The sequence below is a fragment of the Ipomoea triloba genome, chromosome 14 (assembly GCF_003576645.1).
Source record: "Ipomoea triloba cultivar NCNSP0323 chromosome 14, ASM357664v1".
NCBI lineage: Eukaryota > Viridiplantae > Streptophyta > Magnoliopsida > Solanales > Convolvulaceae > Ipomoea > Ipomoea triloba.
This window is the reverse complement of record NC_044929.1, coordinates 14,107,567-14,120,001: the sequence shown is the minus strand read 5'-3', so window position 1 is coordinate 14,120,001 and position 12,435 is coordinate 14,107,567. Positions and strand designations below refer to the sequence as shown.

The window sequence follows — 12,435 nt, the reverse complement described above, 5'->3', positions numbered from 1 at the left end:
TTGCAATTAGATTAGTATTTGGCAAAAGTATGTTAATTAAAGAAGTTAAAAGTTCTTACATGACTGCAATTAGTAGTATTTGCCAAAATTATGTTAATTAAGGAAGTTCAAAGTTGTCATACGTGCAAAGACACAAAAACATATCATTATACTAATAAATTCAATTAAGGTAGAAAACACCATTGTTAGAAAATAATTAGTCGTTATATCATGGACCATGGTCACAATGCATTGTGGACCATGGATCATGACTGATACTGCAGTTGTGTGAAAATGATAGTGCAGTTGTGTTGAACGATACTGCAGTTGTGTTGAAAGGAAACTGCAGTTGCGCAGAACAGAGGTCGTGTCATCCGTCTGGAACTGCAGTTGTGTTGAACTGATACTGCAGTTGTGTTGAACGGATACTGCAGTTGTGTTGAAAGGATACTGCAGTTGTGTTGAACGGGTGAATGTCCTCTTTTCCACGCAACTGCAGTTTCATTTCAACACAATTACAGTATCTTTTCAACACAACTGCAGTATCCGTTAACACAACTGCAGTATCAGCCATCATCATGGTCCACAATGCATTGTGGATCATGGTCCACCATATAATTTGCGAAAAATAATAGGGATACAAACAAAAACAAAATTTGAAAGATAATGAGGCATATTTTAAGACATATTTAAATTTTAATATAGTAATAATAATAATAATAATATAATAATAATGTAAATATTTTTATAAATTGGATATTTATATTTTAAAAAATAGTGTTAACGGATACTGCAGTTGTGTTGAAAAGATACTGTAATTGTGTTGAAATGAAACTGCAGTTGCGTGGAAAAGAGGACATTCACCCGTTCAACACAACTGCAGTATCCTTTCAACACAACTGCAGTATCCGTTCAACACAACTGCAGTATCAGTTCAACACAACTGCAGTTCCAGACGGATGACACGACCTCTGTTCTGCGCAACTGCAGTTTCCTTTCAACACAACTGCAGTATCGTTCACACAAACTGCACTATCATTTTCACACAACTGCAGTATCAGTCATGATCCATGGTCCACAATGCATTGTGACCATGGTCCATGATATAACGACTAATTATTTTCTAACAATGGTATTTTTTAAAATATAAATATCCAATTTATAAAAATATTTTACATTATTATTATTATTATTATTATTATTATTTACTATATTAAAATTTAAATATGTCTTAAAATATGCCTCATTATCTTTCAAATTTTGTTTTTGTTTGTATCCCTATTATTTTTCGCAAATTATATGGTGGACCATGATCCACAATGCATTGTGGACCATGATGATGGCTGATACTGCAGTTGTGTTAAACGGATACTGCAGTTGTGTTGAAAAGATACTGTAATTGTGTTGAAATGAAACTGCAGTTGCGTGGAAAAGAGGACATTCACCCGTTCAACACAACTGCAGTATCCTTTCAACACAACTGCAGTATCCGTTCAACACAACTGCAGTATCAGTTCAACACAACTGCAGTTCCAGACGGATGACACGACCTCTGTTCTGCGCAACTGCAGTTTCCTTTCAACACAACTGCAGTATCCGTTCAACACAACTGCACTATCATTTTCACACAACTGCAGTATCAGTCATGATCCATGGTCCACAATGCATTGTGGACCATGGTCCATGATATAACGACTAATTATTTTCTAACAATGGTGTTTTCTACCTTAATTGAATTTATTAGTATAATGATATGTTTTTGTGTCTTTGCACGTATGACAACTTTGAACTTCCTTAATTAACATAATTTTGGCAAATACTACTAATTGCAGTCATGTAAGAACTTTTAACTTCTTTAATTAACATACTTTTGCCAAATACTAATCTAATTGCAATCATGTACTCCCTCTGTCCCATTTTACCTGTCATATTTACTATTCATTGGTCAAACCAACTCTTCCTTCTTTGCTTATTTTCTTTAGTAATTTTTTATTATTTTTAAATTTAATTTTTTGTGTTTAATAGTACTTTTAATGTAGTTTCTAAATATATAAATTTTATATATTAATGCTAAACTTAATAATATGAAAAATTGGATTAAAAATTACTTCAGTCAAGCCTCGTTAAACGAACCAGACAACCATTTTGGAACGGAGGTAGTAACAACTTTTAACTTTTAGCTTTCAACTTAAATAGTTATTTTCTCAACTTCCAGCACATTTCCAATGTTCAAATAGCTTTTCAAATTAAATTTACCTTTCATTATTGTTCAATTCATATATTTAAAGAGAACACTAATCAAGTAGTGTTTTGTTTTGTTTTTGTTTGTTTGTTTTTTTTTTTTTCAATTAAAGTAGTGTTTTGTACAAATATGTGCATGTAAGAATTGAAATTGAAATTAAAATCAAATATTATATTTTCAATTTTATATATATATATATATATATATATATATATATATATATATAAAATTCAATTCCCGTGCGGTGGGGTGTCTCCATGCGGTTGTGCGGTTGCTTTAGGTGCGTAATTTTCTTCTTAAGGTGCGTGATTTTCCTTCTTAAGGTGCGTGATTTGTATGCTTAAGGTGCATGAGTGTTGAAACTTAAAGTGAGTGAACCTAAAGCTTAAGGTGCGTTGTTTTCCTTCTTAAGGTGCGTGATATGTATGCTTAAGGTGCGTGATATGTATACTTAAGGTGCGTGAATTGTTGAAACTTAAGGTGTGCCATTTTAAAACCTTAGGTGCGTGGTTTGTGTTTTTAAGGTGCTTTGCTTGTGTGCTTAACGTGCATGATCTGCGTACTTAAAGTGCGCCATTATAATGCTTAAGGTGCGTAACCGCACAACCGCACGGGAAACCTTCCCTGCACCTGAACCCTTCCCTATATATAAAAGAGACCACATGCGGATATTGTGCCCAGGTGAAAGATGGGGTTGAATGATTGTCGTTGATCTCGCTAAAAAGGACTATCTAGATTGAACACAAATTTTAAAAAAACGGGGTGACAATTTGGTCTTTTTGCATTTAGGTTAAACTTAAGGTGCGTGGTTTTCCTTCTTAAGGTGCGTGATTTTCCTTGTTAAGGTGTGTGGTTTCTGTACTTAAGGTGAGTTAGTTATTTAGTTATTCAAACTTAAGGTACTGTGGTTTGTGTGCTTAAGGTGTGTGGTTTTCTTTCTTAAGGTGCGTGATTTATGTGTTTAAGGTGAGTCAATTATTCAGTTGTTTAAAAGTTAAGGTGCGTGGTTTGTGTGCTTAAGGTGTGTGAGTTGTATACTTAAGGTGTGTTAGTTATAATACTTAAGGTGAGTGGTTTGTGCGCTTATGGTGCATGATTTGTGTGCTTAATGTGCGTGGTTTGTGTACTTAAGGTGCGCCATTTAAAACCTTTAGGTGCGTGGTTGTGTTCTTAAGGTGCTTTGTTTGTGTGCTTAAGGTGCATGATTTGTGTACTTAAAGTGCACCATTTTGATGCTTAATGTGTGTGGTTTGTTTATTAATTTTATAAACAATTTCATGAATTCCTTTATGTTGTCTGTCATCCCAGGTGCTCAGATTAGGGGAGAACGCGCGTTTAAAAAAAATATTTTCATTGATTTGAGTCATTGATCAAACTTGATCAATAGAACAAATCTAACCCCATTTTTTTTTTACCTAGGAGTAATCCCGCACCTGAACCCTTCTATATATATATATATATATATATATATATATATATATATATATATATATATTATGAGAACCAAGTCAACCAACCTTCCCTTTAGTCCATGAGAACCAATCTCATCTATTAAAGTAAATAGATCTATGGATGAGATTAATTGAAAAAATTAAAAACATGCATGTGCATATTAAACATGTGTTGTGTGCAACATATATATGGACATGCTTAATATGCACATATCATAATGCCTAATATGCACACGCGCATTTTTATCCTTCAATTAATTTTATCTATAAATTTGTTATTTCAATGGATGTAATTGGTTCTTATGGATTCATGGGGAAGGGTTGTTATAGGATATAAGACATTGGGCAAAAACTTGTATGAAACCGTCTCACCGTGAGACGGGTCGGGTCAAGATGAAAATGTAATACTTATACGCACAAATGTCATACTTATATGCCCAAATGTAGTACTAATCATGAATAAAATTTTTGTTACTTATAAGGGTAAATGTAATACTTTTAAGGGAAAATACAATATTTTTACGAGTTAATACCATCTAAGGTCCTCTGAGTATTGTGATTTAGCCACGTTTAGTCCTAAACTTTCAAATTACCACTTGTGGTCCTTCGACTTTCAAATTGTTACCATCCGTGATCCAAGTTAACCACCAAGGTCCTTCAACTATCAAATTTTAACCACCCATGGTCCTTATGGATGGTTAAATTTTTAAAATTGAAGGATCATGGGTGGTAAACTTAGATCACGGATGGTAACAATTTGAAAGTCGAAGGACTATAGGTGGTAATTTAAAAGTTTAGGACTAAACGTGGCTAAATCACTATACTCGGAGGACCCCATATGACATTAACTCATACTTTTACATTTCGATTTAAAAGTATTACATTTTTACTCAAAAGTATTATATTTTCCCTTATAAGTAAGAGACACTTGTCAACAGTACTTATTATGAAAAAATGTAATACTTTTTTTTTTCTCTTATAAGTAACAAAAATTGTATTCCTGATTAGTATTATAGTATGTGATATTAAATGGTAAAAATGATAGTCTGGAACTAAATTTGGAATTACCACCTAAAACAAGGGATCTCGGGTGAAATTAATTCTAAAAAGCATAGTTTACCGGCAGAATTACTAAACAACCAATTAAAATGAGTTTTTGAAAAATTTGATCTTTTATCACACATCTAAAAATATGCCTCATTATCTTTCCAATTTTGTTTTTGTTTTTGTTTGTATCCCTATTATTTTCTAACAATGGTGTTTTCAACCTTAATTGAATTTATTAGTATAATGATATGTTTTTGTGTCTTTGCACGTATGACGACAACTTTGAACTTCCTTAATTAACATGATTTTGCCAAATACTTCTAATTGCAATCATGTAACAACTTTTAACTTCCTTAATTAACATAATTTTGCCAGATACTTCTAATTGCAATCATGTAACAACTTTTAACTTTTAGCTTTCAACTTTAATAGTTATTTTCTCAACTTCCAGCACATTTCCAATGTTCAAATAGCTTTTCGACTAGGCCATGCTTTGTTTTCAAAGAGTACATGCTCATGGAAGAAGGCAGAATAAAACTGTGAAAATCAGGAGAGTTTGAAAAAGCATAAAATGTCATCAAATTAAATTCGCCTTTCATTGTTCAATTCATATATTTAAAGAGAACACTAATCAAGTAGTGTTTTGTTTTGTTTTTGTTTTGTTTTTGTTTAAGGTGCGCCATTTAAAATCTTAAGGCGTGTGGTTTGTGTTCTTATGGCGCGTGGTTTGTGTGCTTAAGGTGCGTGATTTGTGTATTTAAGGTGCTCCATTTTAAATATTAAGGTTAAGGTCCGTGGTTTCCTTTTAAACGTGTGTTTTTTTTTGTTTTTAAAAAGAAAATTCATTGATTTGAGCAATTGATCTAGATTTGATCAATGGCTCATATTACACCTCATGTTTGCACCTGAACAAATTTCCGCACCAGATCTCATCCCTACACACACACGCACGCACGCACGCACGCACCCACGCACGCACACACACACACACATATATATATATAGAGTTCCCGTGCGGTTGATGGTCTCAAGTGCGATTGTGCGGTTAAATTGGAACCATTGATCTTGCCTAAATCAACATTCAAGATTAAAAATGATTAAAAAACGCGCGGTGGCAATTTGGTCTTTTTGCATTTAGGTCAAATTTAAGGTGCGTGATTTTCTTCTTAAGATGCGTAATTTTCCTTTTTAAGGTGCGCGGGTTTTGTGTACTTAAGGTGATTAGTTGTTGAAACTTAAAGTGATTGAATTTCCTTCTTAGGGTGCGTGAATTTCCTTTTTAAGGTGCGTGAGTTTCCTTCTTAAGGTGCACGATTTGTATGTTAAGGTGCGTGGTTTGTGTACTTAAGGTGCGTCATTTTAACCTTTAGGTGCATGATTTGTGTTCTTAAGTGCGTGATTTTTGTACTTAAGGTGTGCCATTTAAAAACCTTTAGGTGCGTTGTTGTGTTCTTAAGGTGTTTTGTTTGTGTGCTTAAGGTGCGTAATTTGTGTATTTAAGGTGCACCATTTTGATGCTTAATGTGCGTGGTTTGTTTATTAATTTTATAAACAATTTCATGAATTCCTTTATGTTGTCTGTCATCCCAGGTGCTCAGGTGCGGGATTGCTCCCAGATAAAAAATGGGGTTAGATTTGAGCCATTGATCAAGTTTGATCAATGACTCAAATCAATGAAAATTTAAAAAAAAATGCGTTATATATATATATATATATATATATATATATATATATATATATATATATATAGTTGTGGTCATATGAGAATCAACCTTCCTTTTAGTCCTTGAGAACCAATCTCATCTATTAAAATAAATAGATCTGGGATTAATTGGAGAAATTAAAAACATTCGTGTGCATATTAAACATGTGTTGTGTGCAACATAAGGATATGCTTAATATGCACATATCATAACGCCTAATATGCACACGCGCATTTTTATTCTCCAATTAATTTTATCTATAAATTTATTATTTTAATGGATGTAATTGGTTCTTATGGATTGGCCGATTGGGAGGGGTTGTTATGGGATATAAGACTTTGTGGTCAGTAGAATGTGAAGCAACAAAGGCAAGAAGTATAAAATTTCTTCTAAAGTGTTTAGGCTAGAAAAAGAAATGGTTCACTGGAAAGTTGGAATTTTGTGTCACGGGTGATTAAAGAAACACAGATCACTCACATTCACATGATAACACACAGTCCGGCGGTTAAGATTATTATGTATTTAAAGACTTTATTATATTTATTTATCAATCAATATCTCTGTTATCATTTTAAATGGATGTTATCATTTTAAATGAATGGTTTAAAAAATATATTTATTTATTGTAAATTTATTCATATAATTAAATTGTATTTTTCTGTGGTTGACGTTACAAAAAAAAAAAAAAAAAGAAATATAGAATTTTATCCCAACCACAATCNAAAAAAAAAAATAAAAAAAAAAAATAAAATTTTATCCCAACCCCAACCCCCCAACAAAAGCAAAAGCAATAAAAAGTATATGGAACCACCCCCCCCCCCCCTCCCCCCCCTCCTCAAATGCTCACTTTTCAGTCTTTGTCAACCCACAAACCATAAAATTTGTTCAATTAACACTGATATTGACCGCTCCAGGGTAATAACATACCAATCACACAAAAAGAGATAAATTATATTAAAAATTCGTGACTTTTAATTGTAATAATATCATGCTTTATCCATTTAGTTACCATTTTCAATGCCACATATATAATGCTTTTGTTTTTGAGTGATGAAATAAATTCATAGCTATTACCCGCAGGTTTATACTAAGTAAATTATGGTCGTGTAATGACGTGTAAAGCACTCAGAATAGGTAAACTGCACTAAAAAAATCTTATGCAATGGACTTGACTAAGAGAATACTGACAATAATCAAACTCATGACTTTGTGTATGATAATTATGCTCTACCCACTTAGACACCCCTTTCGAAGCCAAATATATCATATTTCTTTGGATAATGAGGAAAACCCATAGCTGCTATTCAAAGGAGTGCAATGTGCACTTGTAAACTTTGCTTTTGTCTAATAACTCACAAAGCATACATAAGAGGTAAATTGTATTATGAAGACCATCTACAACGGATTCCACTAAGAGGATTTGACAAGAATTAAATTGACCACCTCTTTCGGGGCCGGATATATCATCTTTCATTTTGATTGTCAGAAGTGTCAATAGGAAATAATACAATTACCATTTTTCTTGGTGTTGTTTGCTTGTTTTGCATAGTGACATTTAAAAAAAAAATTAAGTTAATGTTTAATGGGTTTTATCAATATTGCACATCAGAATGATTTAGTCGAGGAAAGAAGAATGGCAAATTAAGATTATCTTTGTCGGTCGCTACAAGTCTTCCTTTTGTTAAGGAAGTAAGACGAGTAAAGAGTGTCATTCCTTAGTTTTTTGAAGATAGTGCCATTCCTTAGTTATGTTGCAAGTTTGTGTCCATTTCTTTAACGGTCAGGATTAACCATTAACAGAGTTTAAAAATGCACTATTTTAGTTTAAGTACACAATAATCTTTCTATGCTTATTGAAAAATGTTTTATCTTGTATTTCATTATATTATCTTTGCATTAAAAAAACACAACAACTAAAGATAATGACAAACATCATTCACTATCCACTGACACTGTTGTTCTATAGATTGTAGAAAAAAACACACATTTTTTAACCACAATCCTCAAACCAAATAAGTTTTGATTGCGTAGCAAAATGTCTGCGTATGTATTCGGAGAGATAGTGATGGAACGCCAGTGGGCGATAGGATTTTGTTTCAGGTTTCAATCTATGGCAGTATGGATCGAGTGAGTAAATACCAAATCTTGAAAATGCCTAGAAATTATAAGCTGTCTCGATACTTTTCTGGGTTTACAGCCAAGCCAATAATTTACTACTTTCTACATCCCTCCAAGAATATGATGTCTCGTCCGTGACTTTCATGCTGTCAATCCTCTTACCCCAATGCCTGTGTATATATATGTGTATGTGTATTTGTAAATATCTTTAGTATATTAGGTGTGGGTATGATTTGTGTTCCAAGGAACACATCCCATGCTTACCTTAAACTCCATTCTTTGACCTCTCAGATAAGGTTACAGTTAGTTCTTTTCAGGGTATTTTTCAGAATTAAATTCCTTTAATTCTTTAAATTGAGTTAATTTTCAAGAAACTGACTCTGATTTATTGTGTCTTAAAATTTAATTTATGATTTTTAACTTTAGAGAAGGAACCATTATTGCCCTTTAAGAGGCTATGGTGTTTCCCTTTCTCAGTTACATTCTTTATTGATTGATTGCTATATATTGGACCATTAGTGGGGTTGGTTTTGTTCTATTATACTAAAAAAAATATAAAGATTCAGTCTTTCAAGTTTGGCTGTATCTTGATCACTTGATGAAAAACTGAGTTCTTTTGTTACTAGTTAGTTGTTTTTGTTCTTACTTTTGGGTTTCTGTTGAATGAGAGAAATCATATCTGCACAGGTCTTTATTGGTGCTTATAAGTAGGTTTGTTTTGTTCAGTTCAACAAAAAGGTTCAGTGTTCCAAGTGTTTAATTTAATAAAATCCATGGATGAATCTTGATAGCAAATGTTTTCTTGAGGTTCTATTCATATATAGATATATATATATATATATATATTCTACTTTGGGGTTTCCTTTTGATTGAAAGAGATCATTGTTACAAAAATTAAAGATGAGGTGTTTGCTGATGTTGGGAGTGGTTATGTTTTCGTTTATGTGTGGATTTGTTCTGAGTAAAGAATGTACTAACATTCCTACTCAGCTGTCATCTCACACTCTGAGATATGAGCTCTTATCATCAAAGAATGAGAGTAGGAGAAAAGAAATGTTTGGGCACTACCATTTGACTCCCACCGATGATTCGGCCTGGTCTAATTTGCTTCCGAGGAAGATGTTGAAGGAGGAAGATGAATTTGATTGGATGATGATGTATAAGAAGATAAAGAAGTCTGGTGGGGTTAAGGGAGTTGGCGGTTTTCTGAACGAGGTTTCGCTCAATGATGTGAGGCTAGACCCGAATTCAATCCATGGAAGAGCTCAACAAACTAACTTGGAGTACTTGTTGATGTTGGATGTTGATAGACTGGTGTGGAGCTTCAGGAAGACTGCTGGCTTGGAAACTCCTGGTGAGCCATATGGAGGATGGGAGGGAGCAACTGTTGAGCTTCGAGGTCATTTTGTAGGTTAGTTCGTCTTTTAATCTTAAATCATGCCTTGGATAGGTTGCTTCTTTCTTTTACATCGTCCTATTTAAATTTAGCGGAGTAATATTTTTCATGTGCTGATATTTGCTTCTAATTTCATACTGAAGGGCATTACCTTAGTGCCTCGGCACAAATGTGGGCTAGTACACACAATGACACTCTCAAAGAGAAAATGTCTGCTGTTGTTTCTTCGTTATCGGCCTGTCAAGAGAAAATGGGATCGGGATATTTATCTGCTTTCCCATCTGAGCTGTTTGACCGCTTTGAAGATATAAAGCCTGTATGGGCACCATACTATACGATTCACAAGGTAGAATATGCTTCAGCCCAAACCCTTCAATTTCTTTTGCAGTGATTAAATATGTATTTGTTTGAGAACTGAGTTACCTTCAGACTAGTCCATGTGACATTCTTGTAGATAAATCCTTTATTTTCCCCGTGAAATATGAATAACCCCAGTTTGTTGGACTTTTACAGGTTTTGGCAGGTCTGTTGGATCAGTACACACTTGCTGGCAATTCTCAAGCTTTGAAAATGACAACCTGGATGGTTGATTACTTTTATAACCGTGTGCAAAATGTGATCTCAAAATATACGATTGAAAGACACTGGTTATCCTTAAATGAAGAAACTGGCGGTATGAATGATGTTCTTTATAGGTTGTACAGCATAACGGTGCGTATGTATAACTTATCCATAATACATTGCATATATATATATATATATATTCTTAATCCTTCCTTATTTCATCGTTCTGTTTTTGAATACACTGCATGCAGGCTGATCCAAAGCACTTATTGTTGGCTCACCTTTTTGACAAACCATGTTTTCTGGGTCTGCTGGCAGTTAAGGTAGCCATCAATCACAGTTTTCTTCAAATTAAACTTCAGCGGCTAATTATATGTATTCTCTCTCAGTTCAAATATTTATGCGCCATATGATTGTTCTTGCTCAATCAGTTTCTCTTAGATTATATATGTTTTGGTGCAATGAATGCGTAATTCTTATCTATTTCTTCCTTGTCATTGTTTTGTGTGTTTAGGCTGATGACTTATCAGGTTTTCATACAAACACACACATCCCAATTGTCATTGGATCTCAAATGCGTTACGAAATAACTGGCGATCCAATTTATAAGGTACACTACATGCATATTTCTATTTCAAGACCTTATTATGTATGTGCCTCGATCTCGTCTTGTGTACTGAATTTAATGATAATAGAAAGAAGCTGTGAGCTTGATGCGTAACCAACAAAAAAGTATCTTCTCTTCAATTCTGAGCTCGTTCTTGTTTGTTTATCAAGGAAATTGGGACTTATTTTATGGATATTGTCAATACTTCACACGCCTATGCAACTGGAGGAACATCAGTTAGTGAATTCTGGTATAAAGAGTGATATTCATTATACTATATTTATTTATAAACAAGTTTCCATCACTTTGGATTCTATCTATCTAACCGTACTCACAAAACCTTTATGGTTTGGTTCATATCTGACAGTGTTGAAATTTCCGTTAATATTTTGTTTCTTTTCATTCTCTGATCTGATCAGGTCTGATCCAAAGAGGTTGGCTAGCACACTACAGACCGAGAATGAAGAGTCCTGTACAACTTATAACATGCTGAAGGTGTCTGATGGATGGATGATCCTATCTATCTTAATTTCTTCCTCTTTTAATTGAACTTACGGGGAGGTTGGGCTATATATGTTTGGTTCTAAATGCGTATACTTTGCAGGTCTCTAGAAACCTTTTCAGATGGACCAAGGAGATGGCTTACGCTGATTATTATGAGAGAGCCTTAACAAATGGAGTTCTTAGCATCCAAAGAGGAACAGACCCTGGAGTCATGATTTATATGCTTCCGCTACATCCTGGTGCTTCCAAGGCCAAAAGTTACCATGGATGGGGAACAAAATTCGATTCTTTCTGGTGCTGCTACGGGACAGGTACGGGAACATCGATTTCCATTTCCAACTTTTCTGCCAAAAATGGTACATTTCTTTTGGGCTAGTGACTTGATTTTTGGCAAAAGCTATATTATTTAACTGTATGTTTATGGACTTGAGATTTTGGCTTTTGGGTCTGCGCCTCTGTTAGAATTCGTCGTAATTTCTTGGTTGTATATCAGCCAATAAACAAATTTGTTACTCGGGTTCTTGTCTCTATTTTTGGATAGGAATTGAATCCTTTTCCAAGTTGGGAGATTCTATATACTTTGAAGAGCAAGGAGAAGTTCCAGGAATCTACATTATTCAGTACATATCTAGCTCACTTGATTGGAAATCTGGTCAGATTAAACTGAGGCAGAGTGTAGATCCAGTTGGTTCACAGGATAATCGCCTTCGCGTGACAATTACAATAACATCAAAGCAGGTATAGACTTAATAATACGAAATAATAAATAAATCCAAAGGTAGGAAAATAGAAAAAAAAAAAAAAAAAAAAAAAAAAAAAAAAAG

General features: G+C 33.8%; 1 protein-coding gene across 1 annotated transcript; it reads left to right on the top strand.

Annotated features, from left to right (window-relative positions):
• The first annotated feature begins 8,490 nt into the window (after positions 1-8,490).
• LOC116004905 lies at positions 8,491-12,398 on the top strand. The gene is made up of 9 exons (XM_031245105.1): positions 8,491-9,951; positions 10,080-10,282; positions 10,450-10,647; positions 10,752-10,823; positions 11,015-11,110; positions 11,278-11,357; positions 11,527-11,602; positions 11,712-11,922; positions 12,153-12,398. Exons 1-9 carry the CDS (start codon positions 9,441-9,443, stop codon positions 12,353-12,355), a joined length of 1,650 nt encoding a protein of 549 aa, XP_031100965.1. The 5' UTR covers positions 8,491-9,440; the 3' UTR covers positions 12,356-12,398.
• Positions 12,399-12,435: the final 37 nt, after the last annotated feature.

Coding starts and splice junctions, on each gene's coding strand:
- LOC116004905 (XM_031245105.1), top strand. CDS start 9,441: ATGAGGTGTTTGCTGATGTTGGGAGTGGTTATGTTTTCGTTTATGTGT. Junction 10,283..10,449: donor CATACTATACGATTCACAAG/GTAGAATATGCT, acceptor GGACTTTTACAG/GTTTTGGCAGGTCTGTTGGA. Junction 11,358..11,526: donor ACATCAGTTAGTGAATTCTG/GTATAAAGAGTG, acceptor TGATCTGATCAG/GTCTGATCCAAAGAGGTTGG.